Here is a 27,207-nt window from a genome sequence, read left to right as displayed (position 1 = left end):
TTAATAGATCGGAAAATTTATGACTTATTTTTATGGAAGAGGAAGAACACATGGCGCCTTGATTCCAAAATATTTCATTTTTTATCTCTATAAAAGTGTAGAAACAGAGAAGAACGAGAATAGATAATATAAAAATTAGGAGAAGAAAAGGGAGAGAAGATCGCAAACATTTTTAAAAAAATAAGCCAATAGATCTGATCCAAAAGTCGACACAATATTACCATAAATAACACCAAATCATTATTTGACCATACATAATTGGTCAAAACTGTATGATATAAACAGTTGCATATTTGGTTAAAAAACAGCTGAGACTGTAAAATGAAAAAAAATATATATATTTACACATTGCACCTAAACATAATTGATTGATTAACATATTTTTCTGGGATGAACCGACAAATAAGATATAGACTGCAATTGTTCAAGCATATTTGGTCAAAAAACAGCTGAGACTCTAAAAATGGGAAAAATATATTTACACATTGCACCTTAAACATAATTGATTGATTACTTTATTGTGATGAACCCACAAATAAGGGAAATACTGCAATTGTTCAAACATATTTGGTCAATATAATGCTGAGACTGAAAAATGAAAAATAATTATTTAATTATTTTGTTGTGATGAAACCACAAAAGAGGGGCAGACTGCATGGCGACAATGGTTTTTGACTTATTCGGTGCTTAATGAAAACCTGAATCACCAGTTCACCCAGTTTAAATTGCTTGCCATGTGTTGGCACTGCAGTTTTTTGAGCGTACCTAAAAAATGCAGAGTTTTAGTTTGGTAAACGCACGAACCTATAAGAGGCCTTGTTGAGATGACAAAGTGACAGTTACAAATTACGGAATTAAATATGAAGATCGTCGCTTTGATCGTCGCTGCGTTTGTGGCCATTGCCGGTGCTTCCTGCCCGTACTCGGCTCCTGGCTATCCGGCTCCCGCCTGTCCCACCAACTACCTGTTCAGCTGCCAGCCCAACCTCGCCCCCGCCCCTTGTGCCCAGGAGGCCCCTGCCTACGGATCCGCCGGCGCCTACACGGAGCAGGTTCCCTTCTACCTGGGAAGGCCCAACCAGGAGCAGCACCAGCGCTATCACCAGAGAATAGGAATGGCGGCTCTCATGGAGGAGCTCCACGGCCTGGGCCAGGGGATCCAGGGTCAGCAGTTCTAGAGGCAGGATATTCTAAGGACGACGGCTTTGAAAACAAGACTTATGTGAATAAAAAACATTGATTAAACCGAATTAAAAAAAACAAAAACATTTTACTCTTCTAATTTTCATTATAGTATTATAGTCGGGTAAACTATATTTTCTAGTGCTGTTCAATAACAATTTTATTTTAGTCTCTAATGAAACACACCTTTTTACTATGGGACTGTTACTATGTTTATGCTATGAATATCATGCATTCTCCAATACATGAAATTATAATATCCCCTGTTTATACAACACAGACAAACACATGAAGTGATATTAGTAAAGCTGTAAAATTTTTTGAACTTGATATAGAGCTCTATAGAGTAGTAGACAGTGAAGTAGGCTGTGCCTCAACATTTCGTGCATTGGGGCTGAATTTATAGTTAACTTTCGTGTGTTATAGAATTCATGAAAAGGTGTTTATGCACACACGAATTTGCTCATTTCATGAATTGATTTCATGAAATAGGCATAGCATAAACACAGTAATACACAGTATATGTGTAATTAAAGAAAACAATTACTCAAAGAGTCTAATATTAAACAAAGTCTGCATGTTCCTGAAGAAACCCACAATCACCTCTGTCACCTCGTCGGCTGTATTTATGTTACTACTGCAGCCGTCATCAAATAGATTATTGAAAACCATTTCCCGAGCATTTCACCTCTTGAATTTCCCATTACTAAAGACTCTCTGCGATCTCCGAGGGATTCTCTCTCGGGCATTTTTGTCAATGGATGCGGCGCGGGTGCCAAAAATATTGTCAGTCGAAATTGCTGTCTAGTGCGGTCGGTCGTCTTTCGTCTCCGCCGCGAACCGCTCTGATCTGCTCCACATTGCCCGGCCAAAGCAGTCGCCAGTGGATCGCCTACGTAGCCCCGAAATTAGTGCATATTTTTCCAGAAGTGCTGCCATCGCAGGATGGCGTTGCCCGTATCCAAAACGGTGCCATGTGTCGGGCTCTAAATCTCGAAATCGGCCCCATTGTGACCCCATTCGATGAGTGAACGTGTGTGTGGCTCTTGGCCATTTAACGATTAGTGGCCATAACGCCTGAGTGTTTGTTTATTTTGCCGTGCGACCGCAGAAACGATTCCAAAAATGATTGCATAATTGACTTCGGGGGGACATTTCGCGCGAGACGGACACCACAGTCCGATATCGATTCCTATTCCGCTTGTGATTCCACTTCTGAGCCAAGTTTCCGCCATGAAGAAGCTGCACCTGGGGGCCAAGCACAAGGGCAAGTCCTACAAGCCCTTCAGGAACAAGAACCGTCGGGTGAGTCGAAGTAAGGGATCAGCTTCCCAAGTCGCGCGATCACCCCTCCCCCCCACAATTTTAATGTCGCGGCCCTGCCCCCGGGCCCGGGCGGAATCCGTATATTTTTATCCACTCGATCGCTCGCAGCTTGTCAGGCTCGCCCAGCTTGTCAGCCTGTTCGCGACCATTTAAACACACACACACGGAGTGCCTACAGTGGGTATCACAACTCAGTGGCAACTGGGCGGATGAGCGATTAAATCGGATGGGAGATCACTCATACGACTAGTCTTCCGCTAGATAGTTCTGACTAACTGTTTTCAGTTCGCTGTGGGTTTTTTATAATCGTCAATTTGTTCCTTACTTTTGATGATTACCTTTCATTTTATAATCTTATTCATTAATTGCAAATGTTTATAGTACATGTTTCTCTTGTCCTGAAGAATTCGCGGTCTTATATTCTTGAAGAATTCCTGTACGGTTTCGAAAGGTCACAACTAAAAAATTTATTATCATGGCCCATAGAGGGCTGTCATGTTCTGAAGAAGGTTAACGTTTAAAAATGAAAGTCAAATATGCCTCAGATTGCCAGTTATCAAAGTATTTTGACAAAATATATAGTATATTTTAAGTTACTCGTGTAAGACTCTAGTTGATGTATGCACCTATAAATATTCTTTAAGATATTTAATTTTCATACGCACTGTAGTTGTGTGACTTTTTCGTGTGCTTTTTTTAAATCTCTCAGTTTTCTCACAGACAATTTAGGGGCCAAAGAGGCTATCACACCTCTTACTCATCTTTTAATTCTGAACGGCGTGCCCGCAAGCATAGTCAATGTTGATACTTTTGCGGCACTCGTAGACCACTTTTTGGTTTTTGGGTTCCCCCTGCACTTGCATTTAAGTTGTCTTTATGCGGTCAAACTCTCAAAGTTCTTGAAAAGTGCATATTTACATACAGAGCACATTATATTATTATGCTTAGCAAATAGTACGTACAAATTACCCTTTTTAAGTGGAACGATAACGGTATTTCATGCTAATCTCTTCATAATAATAGTAACATTACCATTTTCATTTAATGTGTGAATAAAGAAATATTTTTAGATTTAACCTATTGTGGTGTCGAAGCAGTAAACAAAACTTATTATTCAAGCAAAGTTCTTGAAAAGTGCATATTTACATACAGAGCACATAATATTATTATGCTTAAGAAATAGTACGTACAAATTACCTTTATTGAATGGAACGATAATGGTATTTCATGTTAATCTCTTCATAATAATAGTAACATTACCATTTCCATTTAAACTTGTGAGTAAACATATATTTTTAGATTTAACCATTTGTGGTGTCGAAGCAGTAAACTCAAGCAAGGTTTATATGAGAACCCACTAGGTCAGAACATAAAATCCTTACCAAAAAGCACTTAACAAAAGGCATAACACACCACTTTTATTAGTTTCACGTGCTACCTTAATATATTGAGGAAACCCAAATATCTAAATACCTTCTAATGCACTTTTCTCAATGGTCGTCATTGTTATTTAAGCCATCTGTAAACGCGGGCGGAAATACAATGCCAAACGGTGCGGAGCAATTTGCTGACGCGCGGTCATCGGGAGTGCCGGAAAAGTGGGAAACAATCGGGCTGACCATGAAAATATTTGTCAAGGGGTGCGAGGGAAATTGCAATGGAATCCAGAGCGTTGACCCACCCGCAGAAAAAACTAGCGAACAAATGGGTGGCGTGGGTGTTAGTGGGCGGCGAATGGGTGGCTCTGGGGTTTCGATGGCAACCAAAGTTCATTACTAGTTGTTGGGCACTTTGCCCGCTGCAAAGTTCTACGGGACTTTTGTACAATCGTCGAAAGGTAAACAAAGAATCGACCCAAAGAACCCCCGCCATCCCACGCTTCCGCGAATAAAGGGGGATCCCCTTTGTTTTTTGAATCGCCTTTGGAAATGTGTAATCGCAAATTGGGACCATCGCCCGCGACCTTCCCCGTTAACGGTTAAACGGGAGAGTCGAAGAGAGAGCAAGAGTGGAAAGCAGTAAAAGACGACGCCTGCGCAGTGTGAAAGTGGAGAATTGGCTCCTGCGCATGCTCCTTCGCTCTCTCCACCCCCGCCCCGCTCGCTAGAAAGTAATCGGGCGCTCTCTTAATCTCTCTCGCCTCCTGTCAGTTTGAGTGGGGAAATTGAAATGGAATGTTTACGTTATGGGCACAGTGTGATAAGGAAACATATTCAAATTAAACAGAAATTAATATAATAAAATATATAAATCATTATGATTTTTATGTTAAGGGGAGTAATCCCAAAAAAAATGTGTTTTTTTTTTAAATTATTTTAAGTTGTCTAGATTATACTACCAAAACATCAATTCAATAGGACCAATAATTTGTGAGATATAGGTTTTAAAAGTTATGTTATTCAGGTCGTTCAGCTAGACGTAACTCATTTCAATCAAAATCATGAAAAGTGCTTGTTTTCGGGCCAAAAACCTTATGTAACCCCTTAATTCAATAGTTTGTTTTACAGAAACAGAATCTGGAGAAGAAGAGAATTGTTTAACTGGTGTATTGAAAGGATATTGTTCCACAATCATATTTTACTTCACGCGACAAGTACAGAAATGTACACTTCCAGAATAAATGATATGCTGCAATTTAGCTGTTTTTCGAGAAAAGTCATATTCATATTTAGCAAGAATCTTAAAAAGTGATATCTTGCACTTTTTGGGATATATTCAAGTGATGTATTCAAGTGGAGCCATTTAAAGCTAGTCTAACAACCCGAAATTAAATAAGACTATTAATCTAGCTTATTAAACTTTTGTACGAAGTACTTTAAAAAACAGCTTAAAAATAATGTTTAAAAAATTATCTTAGGAGTAATTACTAAATGATATTGGTTGATTAACAAAATGTAGTGAATTTTGAAGCTTCCAGGGAAATAAATTAGGAGAGTTAGACAAACTAGATAAAGAAGTAGTAACCAGATATGTGGATTTAAATAAAACTGGAAAAGGTTGTGGCTTAGTTTCACCTAATTACAAACATACATCTGTTATCAGTTGAATACGTAAAAATATTTATGCATGAGTGGGCTGCGACCAACAGCTGTAACCCTTTGGGGAGCGATTGGCGCTCGCGGCCGATTGTCGGGGTTGCCAACAGGTGGACGCACCACCACCACCCCCTTTTCACCCCCGCAACCCGCGAAAAAGTGCGGGAGCTATCGATTTTCCAGGCACACCGCTGACCAGCGATGACAGCGCGCTCCATTCGATGGAGATTTGGTTTTGAAGGGGATTAGAGGGGGCGGAAAATCAACCCCCTTTCGACACAAACAACTCCAGTCGCACAGTGGGACGAGAACGCCGCATTTGCACTTGAAAACCTAATTTGTTTACATTCACTCGGCCACTTGTGGTGGTGTGTGTGCGCGGGAATGTTCACATACATATGCACCTATGTATGTATGTCCCCCGAAACGATTGGAGCATTTACGCACTGGAAGCGGACGAGAAAACTCTACACGATTTTCCAGAGCGGAGCGGACTTTTCGCCTTCCACATACAGAAACGATTCAGTTTGCGTGCGGAGTAGAACCGTTTGAAAGTCGGAAAGGCGAGGGTCCCAATCGAATCGAAATCGAAGGATGTGAATCGAGTGAAATCCTGTGAAAGATACCCGCGAATCGGTACAGGATATAGCTAGTGAAGGATTTAAAAGCGTTGGGACTCGGTTGGTTTGCGGAAACACACAAAAACAGCACCGCCTCGCTCAACGGAAATCAGTTTTCGCGACCTATTCGCCTGTTCTAACCCCTCTCTCCGTGTTTTCCAGTACATTTTGTGTGCATATACTAGAAAAAAAGTGATGTGAGCAGAGAACCGCGACCCGACGCCACTGACATAAATTCCTATTTTTAACTTTCCTGGGGCCAAATTGCCACCGATGCGGAATCAATTCCGAATCGCCAGCCTTATGCAAATTGTGCTGAAACTAAGGCGAGAAAAGGCTGCGGAAATCCCTTCCAGTTAACAATTTAAAGTTATTTCGCCTGTGGCTTCCAAACCGTTTGACAATCGTCTCTCTCTCTCTCTCTCTCTCTCTCTCGCTGTCTCTGTCTCTCTCTATCGGAGTGTCTCTCTCGCACACTGGATATCGGTGTTTTTGTGTCAGTGTCAAAATCGAATACCGCCTAACCCCATGATTACAATCGTTAGCCATAGAATATTGCCAATGTCAATGCTAATCATACACAAAAGTGCTATAATTAAACTTTTGTGTCCTGCCAAAAAACAAGTTGAAAGTGGAATATGCTTAGTAAATCTTAATTAAGCCTGAGCATCCATTTTAGAGTGCTTTTATAGTCTTTTTACAAAACACAAATACAAACTAGTGGTGATTGCAACTTAACCAGCTAGCATTGGTTTCATAAAGTGCTTAGTGTGCAGAAACGCAGTTATTCCTCCGAATAAGTACAAAGATATCCCCCCGAAACCCACTCGTCTTGCCAACTCTACGCTCCCGAAAGCGGATAGTAATAAAAATAGTCTTGGGTTAAACATACGTAACCATTGCCAGCTCAACGTCTTGCCCACCACCACCCCCAGCATCATCACCACCTCCACCGCCATCATCATCATCATCAGCACCGCACTCGCACCATCTGGTGGTGCTGGTGTTGCTGTTGTCCTCGCACCGGGTCGTCGGAAACATCGGCAAGATATCTTCGTTCGAAGAAGACTACCGGGCTGACAGGCCCATGGTGCAGCGCGCCTCATCCTCGGATGCACCCTCCGTTCAGGGTGGCCAACATCGAGAGTCTCGATTTGGCCTTGGATACCCTTCCTACCAGAGTGGATACAACAAACTGTTCACACAGGTGCTAAGATCTAATCGTCTAAAGCTTTTCGTTTTTTTTTAATCCATTGGAAAGGAACAAATATGTTAATAGATATAATATAATAGTTCAATATTCATTATTTTTTTGAAATTGTATTTAATCTAAGATTGATCTAGTTTTAAAGGTACATTGATAAATCTTAATTGAAACCATATCAATACAAGATCTGAACATTTAAAAACAAAATGATTTCAATGATTACTGTCACAACTAAACTTATTATCCATTAATAGGAAATAATACGATTAAGCAACGTACATTATTAATGATTAACATTTTGATTCTTACATTATTAAGCGTTTAAATTATTGGGTTAGAAATGCGTATGTAAATAGATTCCTCTATTTTGTAAGGAATTTCTTGAACCCCTTCTCTTTTTAAAGAACAAAATACGTAAACAAAAATGATGTTGTTTCCGATTTGTCATTCTTGATTTAATACCAAAAACCCACATAGAACTGAAATTGTTATAGACTTTTCATGGCCAGAATTATTTTCACTACTGTTTTGTACGTTATTTACCAACATGTTATTACTATGGGAATAAAATACAACTTTTCATAATTCTCTTTGTATACGTGAATCATAATTGCTCTGAATATTGCATTATAAAATCTCGTGAGTCACGTCAAAATATTCAGCCTTCTCCATTGCCAATACGTTGTCCATGTACTTGCCACCAACTGTTGCTTCGTGTGTGGCAACAAGAAATAATCAAAATCATACATAGTGCGCTGCATTGTTGGGCCACTGGGGTTGGGCTGGGCTTTTGGCAGCAGGCCAATTTAATTTGTTTTCATTTTCGGGGGGGCTGATGAAAATTCGTTTATCTTTAATGTAGCCCTATTTTAGCCAAAGTAATTTCTTTATTAACCCACCGTTTGTGTTGCCTTTTCCAGGGTTCTGCCGACTCGAACTACTCACAACCGTCATCCGATCTGTCGCTAGACGAGGAAAAGGAATCGCTTCGGCGAGAAAAGGAACGTCAGGCCTTAAGCCAGTTGGATAAAGCGAGGGTAAGTACTTCTTTTAATCTGAAAATAGGTTTAATGTCGCCACAAAATAAATATCATATCCATGAATAACTAACTAACACATTAAACATAAATTGTGTGGAGTATTTCAATGTAAAGTAAAACTTGTCTATGAAAGTTTCCGAAGTTAGATGTATTTTTAAGATACCAACTAGACAGCATAAAAATCAAACAAGCAATAAAAAATGTAAGGAGTCAGGACGCATTGTCCTATATCCTATCAGATCCAGGACTTTATGAAGGATATGTTGGTTTCTTGTAGGCCAGCGGATCATACTGGTTAGTTATAATGAGCGTTCAAAAAGTTATATTACATGGCATTCGTATAATATGATTTTGTGGCGATTCCCTTAAGACAGATCTTAAATTTCTGATAAAATCCTTTATATATCAGAGCAAACCAGTGGCGTTCGCTGTGCGAACCAACGTAGCATACGATGGCGCTATCGACGACGATTCGCCGGTGCAGGGCGGCGCAGTTTCGTTCGAGATCCGGGAGTTCCTGCACATCAAAGAGAAGTACGACAATAACTGGTGGATCGGCCGGCTGGTCAAGGAGGGCTGTGATGTGGGCTTCATACCCAGCCCCGCTAAGCTAGACAACATTCGCATGCAGGTTGGACACGACACATAGTTCTTGGCTGAAATCGCCCTCAGATCCCAGATTTCCCAGTTTGCTAATCCAAAATAACATTTCAGAACCAAACCAGACCCTCAAGACTGTATGGCACAAAGGGCTCGTCGAGCGGGAATCTTGGTGCGGGCGGACAAGCAGGTGCGGAGCCATCTCGAGGTAGCACACCCCCCACACCTGGTATGACACACATTTCATTCTCCTGATTTCTTTTGGGCGAGGTTTTATTTCGTATCCGTTCTATTCTGTGAATCGAATTAATTTCAATCTATATATATTTTTCGCTGTCTTCTATGTAATGTGTTTACTTTTGTAAATCGTCACCGAATGGGCCTCCTTTCGAGGGGCCCCAGTGTGTTTTTGTGAGCATCCATAGGTCCGACAGACGGATGCCGAGCCCGACTCGAGCTCTTCGATGTTTATTGTAATTGGAGGCGTGTTTTATGATTTTCATTTGAAGCGAACCAAATCAGAACCAAAAAATAAGTGGGCTAAGCTAAATTCCCGTAATTTCGTACTTTTGTGTTTGATCTAATTATATCATGCGACATCCATAAAACGAGTGCAAGTTTATGCTTAATTATGTACCCAGTTCACCTGGCCACCAGCTGCAAATTCGACCCTAGTTATGCAAACGGTCTATATATCGGCCCCGAGCTAGCCCTAGAACCCAGCATGAAAAGCCGAATCCTCCAGGAGATCGGCCTAGACTGCCTGAACCTTTTCCTCGATTCACCACTGTAAACACACAAAAGTACACACAAACTTGTTCAGCTTCAATAGCCACGATTCTATCCGTCCTAGTTTGTCTAAATCAAAGCTCCTCGTTCATGGTCTGCTTGTAAATTAACCTAGCCAATGTGAACACTATTAAATGCACTCAAACTCTCTTTTATCTAACACAAACGGTTGACAACACTAACAAAATGAACAACCACAACGCGACCCAAGATCCCTACAGTACAACACCGCGCAAGAAAAAAACAGGTTTGTCCACGTCTCTCATCAGATCCTCAGAAATCCATTTCAATCGCCAAAACTATCGCTAGCTCTTTCAGTGAGTTTCAGGATTTTATTAAAGATCTTTAAATCGAAATGGAAAGAAAAATAAAGAAAAGATGGATAAGTTAATAAATGAATTCGTTCAATACCTATGGTACTTTATAAATGATTTATTTTGAGAATAAGGGTACCTATTACTTCAGTAAGCTGCTCAATTGTAGATGATAAAGCTTATTTCATTCTGCAATTTTCCAATTTAAGAAATGATAATCATATTTGTCACAGCAGAATAACTAATCAGTTACTATATTTCAACTTCTCAACCAATTCTATTAAACTTTCGTAAGTAAAATAATGAAAAAATTCAATTATCAGAGACACTCATTCCAAAATACTGATCATCTGTCTGTAAAACCCAACACACTGTTTTCTGTCGCTATAATCGCTGAATGTAATTTGTCTAAAAAGAGTTCAAAATCCCACTAACTAGAACCCGTACTTAGCAACCGACTATCCATAGAGCTATAGAGTTGTGTAAAATCTAAGCAAATAGAACACTTCATATTCGAGTAGAATTAAGTTGAATATTCATAGGAAGAAACCTCACCCTCGAGTTGGCATTATGTAAAGCATTAAATGGTGCGTAGACCGGTTACAAAAGAGATACAAATTCCAATCAACCGAAATTTCGAACCTGCCGTAGACCGACGACACGACACACTTTCCTGGCACAAAACAAAAAAAAACAAAAAAGAACACCCAGAGATCGCAGAGGGAAACCCTGTGAGCACTCGAAACACTGTATATACCTTACTAACCCACAAGCGTCTTACGTATTTACGATAATATCTGAAATTGGCCTAGCAATTCGTACTGATCGATCGCACTGGCTCGTACCAATCATAAGCTCGCTCATCCGTTGCCATTATCTCGTCCTGTTTGCCATGATACTAACGCTCAGGTGACGAATCAGATTCCATGGGACCAGGACGACATGGCAAGACCCCGGTGGCGTCGGCCAACAAGGAGAAGCGCAAGCCGTTCTTCAAGAAGCAGGAGACGGCCAGTCCCTACGACGTGGTGCCCTCGATGCGGCCCGTAGTCCTGGTGGGGCCCAGTCTCAAGGGCTACGAGGTGACCGACATGATGCAGAAGGCCCTCTTCGACTTCCTCAAGCACCGCTTCGAGGGCCGCATCATAATCACGCGGGTGATGGCCGACATCTCGCTGGCCAAGCGCTCCATCATGAACAATCCCTCGAAGCGGGCCATCATGGAGCGATCCTCCAGCCGGAGCGACTGCCTCGGCAAGGTGCAGGAGGAGATCGAGCGCATCTTCGAGCTGGCCCGCTCGCTCCAGCTGGTCGTGCTCGATTGTGATACAATCAATCATCCGTCACAACTAGCGAAAACTTCATTAGCGCCAACAATAGTGTACTTAAAGATTAGTAGTAGTAAGGTGAGTACTTCGATAGATCCTATATAACACAGATCTAACTCACTGGTTTATTGTTTCGGCAGGTTTTACAGCGTTTGATCAAATCACGTGGCAAGTCGCAGGCGAAAAACCTCTCCGTTCAAATGGTCGCCGCCGAGAAGCTAGCCCAATGTCCACCGGATATGTTCGATGTAATCCTAGACGAGAATCAGCTGGAAGACGCCTGCGAGCACATTGCGGAGTACTTGGAGGTGGGTTGAGTCTCATTCAGAGAGACGACTATTTAGTATATGATATATGATAAATATGATACATATATGATCCCTTGCAGACCTACTGGAAGGCCACCCACCCGGATATAAGAGCTGTGCCGCCCATCGCCCGCCCCCTGCCACAGGAGGCCTCGCCCTCCGCCGATCCCGCGCGTCTGGGTCCGACGCCTCCAGGTAAAGGAACACCTGCCCATCCGATCGGGTTCATTTACGGTCGCATTGCCATTTTCATTCGCGCGAATCCACCAAGTCCCAGCCCATGCCCAAGAAGCTGCGAAATTTCAATCAATCCAATATCGAAATCGAAATCAGAGTCACCCATCCAGTCTCACCCCCAATTCAAACGGAAACGATCCGACCCATTAAACACATATCTATATCAATATCAATATCGATATATGTATACATAGCGACAATATGTATGCACATACCGGAATTCAGATATGCAGTAAACAATTTTCATTTGCTTCTCAACATACTCAACACAATTATACAAAATACAATTCTAAAATTTGTCTTTTTCAAATTCAAATTCCCATGACTGTACCGATAAACCAATCGATTCTCCTTCTGGCTCTCTCTCCCTTTCTCCGCGTGGTGGGCTCGGTGTGATGTGAGCAGTAGATGGCGAGGAGTTTATCGATGAGCAGGATCAGGACCCCAGGATGGGCAATTCCGGCGGAGAGCGCGAGGGAAGTCGGGAGCGCGATCGCGATAGCAGGGAAAGGGAGCGCGAGAGGGAGCGGGAGCGGGATTACTGGGATCGGGAGTTCAACAGAGATCGCAGCTCCAAGGATCGGGAGAGGGACCTCGAGTGGGAGCGGGAGAGGGCTCGCGAGTGGGAGAGAGAGCGGGAACGAGATTGGGATAGAGAGTTCGATTGGGACCAAGGTAAATTTCGTTTATACTGTTTCTTTTCGTTTCGTTTCCTTTCTACCGATAATAAATAAACTCACTAAGTATCACATGCCTCAAGATTCGAGTTTGTATTTAAAAGATATTATATTGGGTCCTCTGAGACCCGTAACTGAACGATCCATTTAAAGTTTAGCTAGAACTAGTCACCTTGTCCCAAGATATAAATCAGTTGAAGATTGTAGTCCATTGTATCTCTCATGCATTTTTGTACATAGACTCAGGTCGAAAGTAGCTCCGGTTTAACCCCTATCGACATACCGGCCCACATCTCCACCCATCGATTGTATGTAGCTACAGTTCATGGCATATCTACAATTCCCGCTTTCTAGACACCTTTGTACATACAAATCTATACAAAAACTCCGGTATCCTCAACTTTTCGTTTATTTCTATTGTTTCTATTTTGTGACCACACATTTTACAGCATTCACAGCACGTGACATACCCGGTCCCTTTACAACAATGCTATAGATATCAAATCGAGTTCAAATCCAACCTCCAAGACCAACACAACTGCGACATCAACAGTACAAAGTACAAAGCCAAAGACAATCGAATCCGAATTGAAAAAGAAATCAAAACCAAATCAAATGGAACAAGCTAAAGCACCCACCGACCGACATCTCCGACGATCTCCACAAGTACAACTCTTTGCCAACTCAAAACTTCCAAGAACTCCAGATGAGGTGTGCGCACACCCTCGAGATCAATGATGCCTAGAACCCATTTGTAGATGGCCCACTAACGATAGCTGACTAAGATTACCTCTCTGCCGTTTGAGTTCTACTAACCGACTAAAACCGATTTGCACGCCACTGTAGATCCCCTAGCGCGCTTTCTCAAGCATCTGACATCAATCGATCAACCATTCGTGCGTTTTACCGACTGATCTCTGTACTTGTTTTTAGTTACACCGGGCGTTGTGCGCCTTTAAACTGCCGCGATCTTCGCCAACCTCTTCTACTCGATTTTCACATTCTTCCGGGTGTTTTCCTAGATCAGCTCAACTCAACCCGAATCAACTCAGTTATAATATATGTACATGTATTCCGTTGTTGTCGATCCTTATGTTTTCACCATTTCAAGTTGCAAATCCAAATCACCTAATCGTTTAGATCTGGTTTAGTGAGTACCGAACCCCCGTGATGTGTTTGCGTTACATTAATTGTGCGATTTGACCCATTACCTTTTGGTTTTCTTTATTACTGCCCCCCGAAATCACCCTTGTTCCCTACAACTTATACCATGCATAACTGACGCAAAGACTTGTTTGTTTGCAGATTTTATTTCCCTTGTTTTCAGCTAAAAAATAATTTAAGTTTTACTGTTTCTTAATACCTTACCAATCGTTTAATTTACCATTAAAGCTTTAAAGTGCAGAGTTTGTTAAAGTATAGTATAAGTAAAGTTCAGCAAATCCATAACCTATAACGAGTTCAATAGGTATGCTGCTCAAGTAGCTATCCAATTATGCCTCTTTCAATATTATATAGTTTATAAATTGGCTCTTTACTCACATATCATTAGTTTTTCTTTACAAAGTGGTTTTAAGATAAGTTAAAATATAATAGAAACGAAGTAGTATAAGTTCATAAATGATCAAAATCATATCTGTCGTACTAAATCTAAATTATAAACCTGGATCAAGGTAGAAAGTTACCCAAAATTTAAAAAAAGGTCAAATTAATTGATGTAGTTAATAACAACCATAAAATGCATTGAGCACCGAATACGTAGGTCACATTTGAAGAGATTACCTTGTAAAATAACTCAGAGTAAATAATTAACCCCTTAGCTAGAGATGGCACAGAACACAAGCCCCAATTGACCAACCAGGGCGAACTCTGGCCTGTTACCTCCGCCCAACTATCGCCTTTGACCCCTTTTTGAATGCTTTAGTTCTGGTTCTTTTTTACGTTTTTTGTTACCCTTAAATGCATGATATTGAGTGCAACTTCACTAACAAAATGCCGTGTTGACCGTTTTGCAGGAGGAACCTCTTACCAGCACAGCCGCCGACAACCGACCTCGGGTCGCCACCAGGAGCGCGGCGGTGGCGTTGGCGGTGGCTACGAGCGGGATCGCGAGCGGGAGCGGTACGAGCGGCGCGAACGGGACCTCATGCACTACGACCTGAACAGCGACGAGCTGCTGGACGAGCGCAACTTTGAGTATCCGGCGATGAGGAGCGGTCCCAGCGGCGCCTCCCACCACGGCCACCTGTCCAGGGGCGGGCGCCTGCTGGACGATCCCGAGTTTGAGCGCGAGGAGGCCCAGTTGAGGATGAGCAGCTCCCGCTACGGACCCTCGACCCGGATCGACGACCCCCGGGATCTGCCGCGGGGCGCCACCGTTGTCGATCGCGATGAATACAGTCCGCACAGAGGTGGTGGGAGTAGTAGGAGAATGCTTAATGCCATGTAGGAATCGTGGATATAGGGGTGGGATCAGATCGATGCGAGAGTGCCAGGTTTGATGGAAGCCCGCGACAATAGTTTTGATCTTGACATGATACACCAGCCTCAGTCCCAGTCTCAGTCTCAATCTCAATCTCAATCACAGTCTCAGTCACTATTACAGTCCAGAACGAGGTCGTCCAGACCGTTGGGCCTGCCCCGCCAATCCTCCCTGCCCAGCAATAGAGCACCCACGTCCTACCTGCCCCGACAGTCGTCTTTGGGCACCCACTGGCTGTCCTCCTCCTCCCAGAGCCCCCTTGATCCCGGAACCCAATCTCGCCGAGAGCTTTATCCGCTGCTGCATCAGCCGCAGTCGTATTCCCAGGCCAGATCCCAATACACCCATTCGTACACCGCCGCTCCCCAGCACACAAGTCAGTCGCGTTCCCAGTCGCACTCGCACTCCCAGTATCGGTACTCCGTGCAGGACACGTCCTTCGCCCACCCACCAAGATCCCTGCGCGAGGAGTTCCTCAGTCCCACCATGAGCAAGGTCGAAGCTGTCACGCACGCCATTCGCAACAAGATCATCGTGGAGGAGGACGAGGAGGACATCCTGAGCACGGATCGGTTCTATTAAAGAGATTTCAGTCGCCACCCCGCGTCGATTAGGTTTGGGTTACTTTTTTGAGGGCCAGTAAGCGAAAGCAGCAGTGCCAAAACACACGACACATTTGTAAATGTTCCATTCGAAGATCAGATCAATTTGGTAGCAACACACAGACACAACACACGAACAGAAACAGAAACAGAAACAGAAACACACAAAGTAGCTGGTTAAATATAACGTGAACGTTAAAGCGGCGGTTAAAGCGAACGTTAAAGCAAACCAAGGAAGCAGCCCAATGCCAAGTGGGGCCTTATGTGTCTTAAATGCTATAGCTATAGCTAAGTGTAATCAGATTTTATTTGAGTAATGTGAATTTAAATTAAATGGTCTAAGCCTAAGATTTAAGCTAGTCGACAGATGAAAATTAAAAGTTAAAGGGAGTCCGCAGCCACCCAACAACATTTGTTGGTCCCCCAATGGGTCTCGTATTTGTTATGCAATCGATTGACTAAGTACATACATAAGTGTCAGCTTTAATAATTTAGTGAACGTGTCTTAATCTAAGTCGAGCCACACAAGCACACACCCACACCCGCACACACACCCTAACACACACCAACACACACTCAGTTGACTGTGAACCGATTGAAATCTCTTTAATCTCAAATCGATGCCCAATTCTCGCATCATCCTTCTTCTTCCTCTGCGCAGAATTGATATCTTCACACTTTCTTCAGCCCATCTGCTAGGAATTCTTCTAGTTGAAAAAATAACACTAGGACTACAGTGCGTTTCACAGCCAAATAAGTACTCCTAAAATAATTAAGTTTAACTAAATTCACACATCATCTGTTTAATATTCTTTTTATTTCTCACTTAGAATCTACTTTTGGTGACTGATAAAAACTTGGATCTTCCTGAAATTTGATTTCATCACGTGTACCTTAACCGAACTGTCTAAATATTAGCAAACATTTCTTCATAAACACATCCAATATATTATCTTGAGACATTGGATAATATGTGAAATCACTTTTAAAACATTAGTTTTTCAACTTTTTTTGACTGGTTACAAATTGGATGAAGAATACCATAACTGAATTAGGGACAAAACTTTTTTTTAAGAAACAAATTTTTAAGGATTTAAATATTGCTAGAAATCTGATGTCTAAATATGGATTTCACATATAATCCAACGTATAAATATAATACTTCGTCCAATACTTACGAATTCAGCTTAAATGAAACGCACTTTGTAGACTTCCTTCTTCCAACAGCAATACTTTCGACCTAGGTACCTTGTCATACCATATCATGCCACACACCTGCCAAAAAGCGCACAGTTCGCGATCGTAGTTCAAAATTTACTTGGACTGCTCGCGAACAGGCCTCCAATCTGGGTCGGGATCCAAAATAGATCACTGCGATGACCCGGGTTCAGGTATAGCGATTTATACTACCAGTGCCTTATAAACCATCAAATCGAGTACACAACCGCACCCCACTCCACTCCAGATATCTTGCATTTCCCGGCCAAAAAGGATCATCCTGTTCACATATACCATCCGCTAAAGTCGAATGCGTCAAAATTATTGTTCAAGTATTGTAAGTACCTACACGTAATGTCGAGACGAGAAACGTTGATCTGGCCCATTCCGAACGAGCACTCCTTTTACAATTCCAACCACCATGCTAAATTTGTCGATCATTAGTTGTCGAACTGAGCTAGCGCCCAACAATGATGAACCGCACTGCATTCAAATCGATCGCCACCTCGAGTAAGAGTTGATGTATAGCTACTAGCTAGTTGATCTGTAAGCACACCCACAGAACCCATCCTACTGTCCAAGGACTACAGCTGGAACCTCACGGGGACGATGTTTGTAGAACCGTGTAGCGGACAGGCCAGGCCAAAAAGCCGGAAATTAAAGCAAAAATCTAGTACTTTTTTATATAAGAGATACAAGGTGATATAACTAAATTTTGGAAAGCAAATTTGAACAGCGCACGACATATACAGATACCTAGATGAAATTGTTAGCAACATTCAGGAGGGGAAGGATTAGAACCTAGGGGGACTGCAAAATAAAGGAACATCCTCTGAGAGAACTTATTCAGAGGTATATTTCCGAATTACTTTCAAAATGCATAGCTCTGGAGTATGAAGGCCTTGCCCTTAAAGCAAAATTGGATGGGGTTGGCCAAGGCACTGGAGGCGCTTTAACGAGGAACAAAACATTTAAATATAATGGAAAGCAGCATACGATACGCAAGCACTTCTTGTAAAAAGTGGCAAACAAAAAAGATCTATGTATTAGCTAAACCTAAATGAAATATTACTTTTTAATACTAGCATAAAGTTAAAAACAAAACTAGATACGATCCTTCGCAACTAAGGAGGGGACAAACGGAATACTTAAGTTTAAAAGATCAGTCGATGAGAATGTGTATGTTAGAATATTGCACATAATTCACAGAACTGGTAATTCAATATATGATAATGGTATATATTAAAAGGTACACACATTTATAAAGGTACATATACATTTATACATGTAAATGTATGTTCTTACTATAATTAACAAAATTTAAACCAAAACAGATACATCAGCCGGCATTTTGTAAGCGTGAAAACCGAAATATAAAAACTAATATGGAATAAAAATAATAGATTATCCCAGATATTGTTAGATACTTTCTGGAAACGGAAAGGCGAACTTTGCCATGAAAATTTCATCAGATCTGATAGGAATTATGTTGAAAATATTTTGTAAGATGCCTTAAATTTCTCAACTAAAATTCTTTGAAAGTTTCGGAAAACAAAACTTGATAAATTCATATATTCCATTAAATAACCTTCTTGCAGGTGGACTAAAAGTCTGCATACATTTTTGCAAAAAGAACAGGTTTGCTTCTAATATATATAGCAATTTTTTGTAATAATCAAATCTTATTTCCGATTAACAAACAAACGAAAACAAAAACCAAGCAATTTAAATTTGTTGACACTCTAAAAAACTAAAAGAAACACACAAATGCAAACAAATTTTATAGCAAGAATACTGAAACTTTAAGGAGGATACGCCTATATATAATTAAATTTAGCGGTAATAACTTCTCTACTTTTCAAGCCACTTTAATAAGAAAAGCAAACCTTATTTTTTTAGCCTAAATCCCCTATTAAACTGAAAGGGAAAGTGGAAAGATTGACAAGAGCACGCCTGAGAATTCCCTATTCAATATATTATGATTAACCAAAAGATCCCCACACCGAATACCCCAGAAAAATAAACACGAACTAATTGTGGAAATATCAACCCCAATCCAAATTTATATAGGATATTTTATACATGCAAAACATATACATATTGTAAAAAAAGAGAAAACAGTAACTAAAACCCAATCAGCAATTTCCAAGAATTGTATGTAAATAGTTTATGATATTTAAATATGTTAACAAATTATTTTGTTACGAACTTTGTAATATTCCTATTATTTAATGGTAAGGATGATCATCTGCAATCTCCTCGGCCATGTTTTGTTGATTTGTTTTCATTTTTCGCATTCAAATGTTGTTCACAATATGTTTTTGGAAAATACGTAGTTAAATGAAAGCTAAATTGCAATTAAAAGCAAATACAATAAAAATATTGAAAATAAATTGCATTCGTCTTTGTCTGATGGGATTATCTTTGTGTTATGGGAATGCAAAAAAAAGGTATGAGTATGAATATGTATTTTAATAAAACCAAAGATATTTTTCTTTTAAAAGGTTAAACTTTCTGGCAAAGTAAATAATGGTGTTAAGCCCGTCGATATGTCCCCGAAACGTGTTTAATGTAATTTATGCAAAAGGGCGATACAAATTAAAAAACAATTCTTTATCTAAAACCGACTTTCCTGTTATGCATTGTTTACTGAGATTCAGTAACTATTTATTTTACCTCAATAGCGTTTGTGGCCTTAGTATTTTGCTGAAATAACCTTGCGCTGCGCAAGAAGCTAAAGAATCTACATCCCAAATTTTCTAGGATTATAATTTCCGAAATCTCAGCGATCATACGGACGGACAGACAGACGGACGTGGATTTATCGATTCGGCTAGTAATCCTAATCAAAAATATATGTACTTTATAAGGTTGGAAACGCTTCCTTCTACCTGTTACATACTTTCCGACGAATCAAGTATACCCTTTTCATCGACAAGTAACGGGTATAAATAGAATAAACGCTATACTGGAGTTCTTCGACTGTCAGATACTCGTTAGTCTGTTTCAAATTCCAAATAAAATAAAATAATTAGTAAAATACGAGTAACGGGTATAGAAATGATATATGGTGGCATTGGGTCGTTAATGGGTTAAGATGGCTGTTTTGCCCGCAAAATCGAATTGACTTTTCGAAAACAACTCACACGCACACGCCAAAAGAACTGATCGTGCGAAGAGCACGAGAGAACTGGTGTTCCAGTGGCGCTCTCCGATCTTTCCAGACGGTTATCAGCCAGAAAAACAACACTCGCACTGCACCGGGGAGAAGCGGTCAAAGTCAGGTTCGATGGCCCGTCGCTCCCGCTCTCAAAGTCAGTTCAATTTGTTTGCTCAGAGGCGCAGATCGTGAGTGGCGGAAAGTAATTGGCACAGACTAACACAGCCGACCGGTTGTCCAGATTGTCCAGATATATAGTTAACAAAATCAATAATGCCCCTCAATATCAAGAAAGTGCTGGTCTGCGATGCAGTGGACAAATCCTGCGTGGAGCTGCTGGAGCAGCACGGGATTAATGTAAGTTTTCCAAGTCCCTGACGTGACAAGCGCTTATGTGCAAACTGTGCAAAAGCTTACACCCATACAAGTGCACTTAAGTACAGTGCTCTATCGTTTTAATGGGTTAAATAAAAATATTACTTAATTAATTTGAATGTTAATACAAGTATATACAATATAATATGGGTTTAAAAAATATTTAATGACTGTAAAAATATACCAATTTTTACAACTTTCAAATTTTTTAATGTACATGGAACTACTAATCAACAGCTTTAAACGTTGCAAAAGTAAACAAAATATTTTAATGATAAATTTAATTTTACATTTAAATAAAATCACAATAACAAAAAATAAAATAAAAAATTCGCTTGACCACGACTTACACACAACACATATAAATGTCTTTCAATATGTTTCTACTTTACTTTCAAAAACCCATTTCCTAAAGCCTAATCCCCACTGTAAACGAATTTGTAAGCATGTAAAAGGGCTCTCAAGTGGGTAAACAGAAATAGTTGCATTTAATTGATTGCACAATTTTAATCAACGTTGCTGACCATTTATTTTTGTTTTTTGACAAGGTTACCTACAAGCTGAAACTCCCCGTGGAGGAGCTGTGTCAGGAAGTTAAGGTAAGTGGCTTAGGGATTACAGGACAGGTTAATAAATAAATGCCAGCACATATGTAAGAGATAAGTCGCTGTAATTGAAAGCTTTCTAAACGTTTCAAGAGCGGTTTTAAGACACGTGCGCTGAGCAAAAAGGTTGCCGCATATTCTAACATACGTAAGGAGTTAAGTGCGGGTATTACATAATGGCAACATACATATCTCAATTAATTTGTAACTAAGCACTTGATACACCAAAAATAGAACATCCGCACAGCAACTTGTAAGTGAAACGCACCAGACTACGCAAGTGCAAAAACATTAGCATGCCTAAGGGTTATCGGCCATAAGAATCTCACCTAACCCGATTATAAATTGATTGTAATTATAAATACAAAGCCACATTGAAAATTAGTGTTGCATTGAGTGCACTTTAATTCATTTTCATCATTTGTAATAAACGAAAAGCCTTTAATCAGATAATCTGTATGATTATACCCGTTACTTGTAAAGTGAGTGGGTGTATTAGATTCGTCGGAAAGCATGTAACAGGTAGAAGGAAGCGTTTTTGACCTTATAAAGTATATCAAATATATTCTAGTCAACCTAGTTGTGTACGTCTATCCGTCGCCCTATCTGTCCGCCCGTCCAAATGAACGCTAAGGTCTCGGAAACTATAAAAGCTAGCAAGTTATGATGAGGCATGCAGATTCGAAAGATTCTTGCGCCAACTCTAACGCCTATACGCTAAAACCTGTCCAGTGCCCACAGTTTTAAAGATTTTGTAAAAGTGTAAATGGTATTTTGTTTTGATCAGGATTTTAGAAAAAAAATTCTATAAATTCCATCCGTCGACGTACAATGGTGGTTAGTATCTTAAAAAAGCGGGAAAATACGCCCCTTAATGCACCTAAAATATTTATGTTTATATTTATTTATAAAATATCTATCTACCTGCTAAAAATTGTTTAATTCGAACCTTCCTAATGAAATGTATAAGCAATTAACATAACGCACTAACCTAAAGTACAATCTTGGGAACTGTCGCTTTCTTGCTTGCATATCTCCATATCTTATTGTCGAGGCCATCGATTACAGCTTCCATATTGGTTTTAATTTAATTTCAAACAGTGTCTACAAAGCCATTAAGCTTATTCCCTTTATCCTTTTATAACCAAACTTATTTAATTGCGTTTTCAGTTGCAAAAATTCAGCTCTCAGTTTGAACCAGAATGTTTTTTCTTATTTAAGTCAATTCATGTCTGTATGGGCACGTACATCGTACAAATGCATATCTGGAATTTTATTTAATTTGGTTAAAGATGCTTTTATTTGTTGATTTCAAAAATATATGCTTTGACCTAATTTGTTTTCCTTTTTGAAGAGAGAAAAACAATTTAACAAGAGCAACATGTTTTTCATTTCGTTATTTGGTACCCCTCATTTTGTAAAGTTTAAGGGTACATTGCCAAAAAAGCATGTACTGCTTTTTTCATTAATTTAACGATAATACATTCGTTTATATATGTATGTACATATGTATTTCATAGGCAATAAAACACCTAAGACCCGGCGCTAGGCATTGCTATCAGGCCTAATCAAAATTTTCTTATCAAACCAACTGCTGGTCAGACCATGTGGCCTCAACATTAAATACATTACTCCAAGTAAACCCCAAAATTACTCGGAAAAAGTAGAACAATAAATAGAACCAGATACTTAATGCCAGGCCAATACTTTTCTTCAAGATAAAATACCTATTGTTCAACAGGTGTTGATGGGAACAAATTGCGCTTCTAGATGAAAGCAGTTATTGGAGCACTTAAAATGACCAGCGAAATGATTTAGGGAATCAAATGACAAATATTTATGTTTACGCAGATGCTAATTATCAAATTACCCCCATTCCAGAGCTTCGACGCCGCCATTGTTCGCTCGGATACGAAAATAACCGCGGAAGTTCTGGCCGCCGGATCCGGCAGTCTGAAGGTTGTTGGCCGTGCGGGGGCGGGCGTTGATAACATCGATGTCCCTGCAGCCACGGCGCATAATGTCGTTGTCCTAAAGTAAGTCCTCCATAAGCTCTTGGTGCATTGTACTCGGGGAAAAGATTACTCCGAACACTATGCTAAAAATACAACATTCTCAATCACGTTTAAAATCAGCAAGTGGAAAAATATCGCATGAACATCCAAAAGATATCGATATAAGGTGAAGCTCACTTCGGAGAAAGAAGGCTTGACAATTGCTACAAATATAATATTGAATGCTTTAAAATATAGCTTATTTGAATGAATATATCCACTATTTCGCTTGAATTTTTGTTCTGTTAAGTTCTGAGACTTAAAAAAAGTAGTGCCTTGATTGTAGGAGCGATTCTTATCTAGTAACATACATATATTCGATTGATTCCTTTGAAAGTCTTTTATATAATGACTCTTATAAGTCCGTCGTTAACCATCAACCGAAATATGTATTACTTTCATTTAAGATGCTGAAAACGTTTGTGCTAAATTTAGCCCGCAGCCCACATATCAATTATGAAAAGATGTAAGACTTCGTTGGTATACTAGAAAAGAAAAAACAGATCAAAACAAACAAATCAAAAGCAAATGTTTAATGATAAAAGGTCTTCGTAACATATGCCCATTTAATGAGTGTTGCATAGTGTTAGCCTCGATGGCGCAGCGCCCAAATAATTATGCGCATTCTGAGTTGTGGGATTGGCAGTCTGCATCGCCTCGCAACAGAACAGAGCCAGAGCCATGACTTGGGTCAATTGACGCCCTTTGACACGCATAATTAAGGGACGCCAAGTGTCAATAGAGGCGGTGCACACAAAGAAAAAAATAGAAAGTAAAGTGGCAGTATTGAAATTGAAGTATAGATTCAAGACCAAATAATATAGAGTCTATACTTTATAGTTTTATTTCTATATTAATTATTAGTCGTATTATTTTTAACCAATTAATTTCAATTTAGTACTTTGGAAAGTATTAATTTAATCATTTTCTTATCGAAGCCAAATCGATCCTCAATAGTGTAAAATTAATGTAACAATAGTTGCTTTCCTTTTTTTTCGGTGTAGGGGAAGCTGGAATGGTAATGGGGACTCTGATTTGTGGGTTTTGGGCTGTGGGTTATTCGCGTCAATGTCGGATGGCCCACAGCATTGTCAAGGATACGGAGGCGAGTGCGAAAATTGCCATATTTTGCTGCCATCTTTTTTCGGTGGCATTTGCATATTGCTGTCTAGTCACAACAAACACCACCCATCGCCCCGAAACCCACCACTCCTGTCTATCGAAGCATTTAGGGAATATTTAACTAAACTCTCGTCGCTTTCAGCACTCCGGGTGGCAATTCTATTTCGGCCTGCGAGCTGACGTGCATCCTAATTGGCTCCCTGGCCCGTCCCGTCGTCCCCGCCGGTCAGAGCATGAAGGAGGGTCGCTGGGACAGGAAGCTCTATGCCGGCACCGAGCTCTATGGAAAAACCCTGGCCGTCCTGGGACTGGGACGCATTGGTCGCGAGGTCGCCATTCGCATGAAGACCTGGGGCATGCGGGTGAGTTAGATTGGGTATTTATTCAAGGTGAAATCCTAATCGAGCCCTGAGTGTTTCGCAGATTATCGGATACGATCCCATCACCACAGAGGCGGAGGCCAAGGCGGCAGGCATCGAGAAGATGACGCTGGAGGAGATTTGGCCACTGGCGGATTACATAACCGTGCACACGCCGCTGATCCCAGCCACCAGAAGTAAGTTAGGATTAACCAATGCATGGGTAATGGGTAAAAGTTGGTCTGAAACTACTTTAGTTTAATATGTGGGCTAGAAATTAGACCTAATACTGGATACATATAAAACTGGTTTTTGTTTTTGATTTTTTATTGATTCTAAACATTTTTTTTGCATAACCGCTTTGTTTAACCGCTATTAATGTTTAATGGACTTAAAGTAATATCAAAATTTGACCAATCTAACGTTCGCCTTTTCTAAAGCAAAAAAATATAAAATCAGAAACCATACTTTTTTAAACGAAGTTCAAGGTATTTTTGTAAGATAGGGTTTTGAATCAACACTTTTAAGGTAGAGCACTCCGGTATATATATCCTCTATCATTAAACACCACATATTTCTAGATCTCATATCGACGGAGACCCTGGCCAAGTGCAAGCAGGGTGTCAAGGTGGTAAATGTGGCCCGCGGCGGCATCGTCGATGAACAGGCCGTGCTCGACGGCCTTGAGAGTGGAAAAGTGGCCGGCGCTGCCTTCGACGTTTATCCCGAGGAGCCGCCCAAGTCTGCGGTCACCAAGGCCCTCATCGCCCATCCGAAGGTGGTGGCCACGCCCCATCTGGGGGCCAGCACCTCGGAGGCGCAGGTTCGCGTTGCGGTGGAAGTTGCGGAGCAGTTTATCGCACTCAATGGAACCTCTCCGAAATACACCACTTATGCGGGCGTTATCAACAAAGATGCCCTTGCCCATTACCAGTGAAATAAATCCCCTTTCGAACCCTCAGCACTTTCTAAACTCTTTGGTCGGCCCTTATGAAAAAGTTTACAACATATGTTTTGTAAAATAAACACAATGAAAAAAAGTAATAAAGTACATTATTTGGTATACTATTTTATGCTTTTCGTAGACAGGAGTAAATTAATTTAAATTTGATATCTCTCTTGATAGTTCTCTAATTAATACTGTGTAAACGAACGAAAAAAAAGTTTTTTTTAAAAAACTTTCTATACAGACTTTTGTTTGGAAAATATTCCCAAAAAAGTTAGAGCCCTAAAGTGAAGTTAATCAAATGGAATTATTTTAAGAAATTAAGAAAATTTTGATTTGCAAAATGATGCTGCCCATTAAATGCCCATTACTATTGGTAACTGAATAAAATAAAATACAAAGATAATGTATGGAAAAGGGCGGCATAATACAAAAGTTTTGGTACTAAATCAAAGCTTTTCCCCAGGGTAAAGTTTTATGATGTGTTTATATTGCAATGCATGGAAAAGTACAATTTGTGGCTACTTTTTCGCCACTTTTGTGTTTCTAAGCCTTGACCAAGTGTGAATCCATGCAACTAAACAAACATTGACGGGTTGCAATTCATTCACTGGTGCTCCTACATACAAACTTTAATTGCTGTGTTGATATACCAGAAGAGTTTGCAGATTTAAACTGAACCCTATTATATAATTTATTCTGTTTGTGCTATCGCATCCTAATGGAAAAAGCAATGCAACTGCAATGGATTAGGAAATGAGAGTGAGAGACAATGTTGTCTTGTTATTTTTGCTTAACAATTTAACCCTACCCAGTAGAAACATTAAATTTAACCTTCAATATGCTAACTTATTTTCATTCCCCGCGATTTAACAAACAGGTAACAAACTCTAATTTTCTACATTCTGAATGCACAATTGAAAATCATTTTGCCATTATCAATGGACATAACAGACACAATTTTCAATAAAAATAACTGTCGCATGCAAATTTTTTGATTGTGAATAGATTCCCAAGAGAGAGAAAAAGTTAGTGGCAAATGGCAGTAAGAGGAAATCGCATGTATAAATTGTGGAAATTTTAAACATACTTCGAAAATATATTTAAACGGAAAGACGTGACATCGGCTTACAAAAATAATCCTACTGTTTAAATGACTGTTAAATGTACGTGAGGTAGAATTATAATTTAATGTGGAAATGCAAGATCCTGGAACTTCTTCTGTCAATGAATTATTTACGGTAGAGGAAGCGCCAACTTGCTGGCAATTCTGTATTGTCGAGGGCAAACGTACCGACTCAAAGGGGGATATGAATATGAATCGTCATGGTTCCATAATCGTCATTCTCTGGCCGGTTTACAAAAGAGTAAGCAGCCATTGGTGACGAGGAACAGGAGTCCCTCCGGCGAAAGTTAAAATTAAATTTTCATTTCAATCAGCTTACGTGTCGGATCAACTGGCATCAACTTGTTAGCCGGTATTGAAATTGAACTTGGACCCTTACAACACTCTAGAACAATGTAAAGACAAATACTCAAATAGAAAGTGGATAAGTGAATGGGTACAGTGCGTTATAACACCTTAAAGCATTACAATGAGGCCCATTTTCTCGGTCTAATC

General features: G+C 40.2%; 3 protein-coding genes across 25 annotated transcripts; all 3 read left to right on the top strand.

The window, feature by feature from the left end:
- The first annotated feature begins 828 nt into the window (after nt 1-828).
- Nucleotides 829-1,266, top strand: Vm32E (Vitelline membrane 32E). Its single transcript, XM_017083136.4, has one exon. The coding sequence runs from the start codon at nt 861-863 to the stop codon at nt 1,176-1,178; it is 318 nt and encodes a 105-aa protein (XP_016938625.3). The 5' UTR covers nt 829-860; the 3' UTR covers nt 1,179-1,266.
- A 708-nt stretch (nt 1,267-1,974) lies between these two features.
- Nucleotides 1,975-19,358, top strand: Ca-beta (Calcium channel protein beta subunit). 22 transcript variants are annotated; one of them, XM_017083016.4, is made up of 10 exons: nt 1,975-2,487; nt 8,291-8,407; nt 8,820-9,041; nt 9,125-9,239; nt 10,011-10,046; nt 11,035-11,519; nt 11,582-11,749; nt 11,830-11,944; nt 12,392-12,661; nt 14,679-15,257. In XM_017083016.4, exons 1-10 carry the CDS (start codon nt 2,416-2,418, stop codon nt 15,110-15,112), a joined length of 2,034 nt encoding a protein of 677 aa, XP_016938505.3. In that variant the 5' UTR covers nt 1,975-2,415; the 3' UTR covers nt 15,113-15,257. The 22 variants fall into 22 exon arrangements, 18 of the variants coding, with proteins under 18 accessions (XP_016938505.3, XP_016938581.3, XP_065723871.1 ...); XM_017083092.4 differs by lacking the exon at nt 10,011-10,046 and adding an exon at nt 15,280-19,358 and having other exon boundaries at nt 1,976-2,487; nt 9,125-9,218; nt 14,679-15,108; XR_011605559.1 differs by lacking the exons at nt 1,975-2,487; nt 12,392-12,661 and adding exons at nt 6,074-7,370; nt 13,113-13,329 and having other exon boundaries at nt 14,679-14,818.
- A 927-nt stretch (nt 19,359-20,285) lies between these two features.
- On the top strand, nt 20,286-25,708 carry LOC108021655 (D-3-phosphoglycerate dehydrogenase). Of its 2 annotated transcripts, XM_017090467.4 has the most exons (6): nt 20,288-20,482; nt 21,049-21,099; nt 22,987-23,141; nt 24,424-24,643; nt 24,705-24,837; nt 25,222-25,708. In XM_017090467.4, the coding sequence occupies exons 1-6, from the start codon at nt 20,399-20,401 to the stop codon at nt 25,575-25,577; spliced, it is 999 nt and encodes a 332-aa protein (XP_016945956.3). In that variant the 5' UTR covers nt 20,288-20,398; the 3' UTR covers nt 25,578-25,708. The 2 variants fall into 2 exon arrangements, with proteins under 2 accessions (XP_065721702.2, XP_016945956.3); XM_065865630.2 differs by lacking the exon at nt 22,987-23,141 and having other exon boundaries at nt 20,286-20,482; nt 25,222-25,601.
- Nucleotides 25,709-27,207: the final 1,499 nt, after the last annotated feature.

Source organism: Drosophila suzukii, chromosome 2L, assembly GCF_043229965.1.
Source record: "Drosophila suzukii chromosome 2L, CBGP_Dsuzu_IsoJpt1.0, whole genome shotgun sequence".
Taxonomy (NCBI): domain Eukaryota; kingdom Metazoa; phylum Arthropoda; class Insecta; order Diptera; family Drosophilidae; genus Drosophila; species Drosophila suzukii.
The sequence above is the reverse complement of the archived record's forward strand: the minus strand, read 5'-3'. Positions and strand labels throughout refer to the sequence as shown.

What these genes read in the sequence shown, in the direction of transcription:
- Vm32E (XM_017083136.4), top strand. Translation starts at nt 861, where the DNA reads ATGAAGATCGTCGCTTTGATCGTCGCTGCGTTTGTGGCCATTGCCGGT.
- LOC108021655 (XM_017090467.4), top strand. Translation starts at nt 20,399, where the DNA reads ATGCCCCTCAATATCAAGAAAGTGCTGGTCTGCGATGCAGTGGACAAA. An exon ending in TGGAGCAGCACGGGATTAAT is followed by an intron (nt 20,483 to 21,048) that starts GTAAGTTTTCCA and finishes TTTTTTGACAAG; the next exon opens with GTTACCTACAAGCTGAAACT. An exon ending in CATAATGTCGTTGTCCTAAA is followed by an intron (nt 23,142 to 24,423) that starts GTAAGTCCTCCA and finishes CGTCGCTTTCAG; the next exon opens with CACTCCGGGTGGCAATTCTA.
- Ca-beta (XM_017083084.4), top strand. Translation starts at nt 7,251, where the DNA reads ATGGTGCAGCGCGCCTCATCCTCGGATGCACCCTCCGTTCAGGGTGGC. An exon ending in GCCAGTTGGATAAAGCGAGG is followed by an intron (nt 8,408 to 8,819) that starts GTAAGTACTTCT and finishes TTTATATATCAG; the next exon opens with AGCAAACCAGTGGCGTTCGC. An exon ending in ACATTGCGGAGTACTTGGAG is followed by an intron (nt 11,750 to 11,829) that starts GTGGGTTGAGTC and finishes GATCCCTTGCAG; the next exon opens with ACCTACTGGAAGGCCACCCA.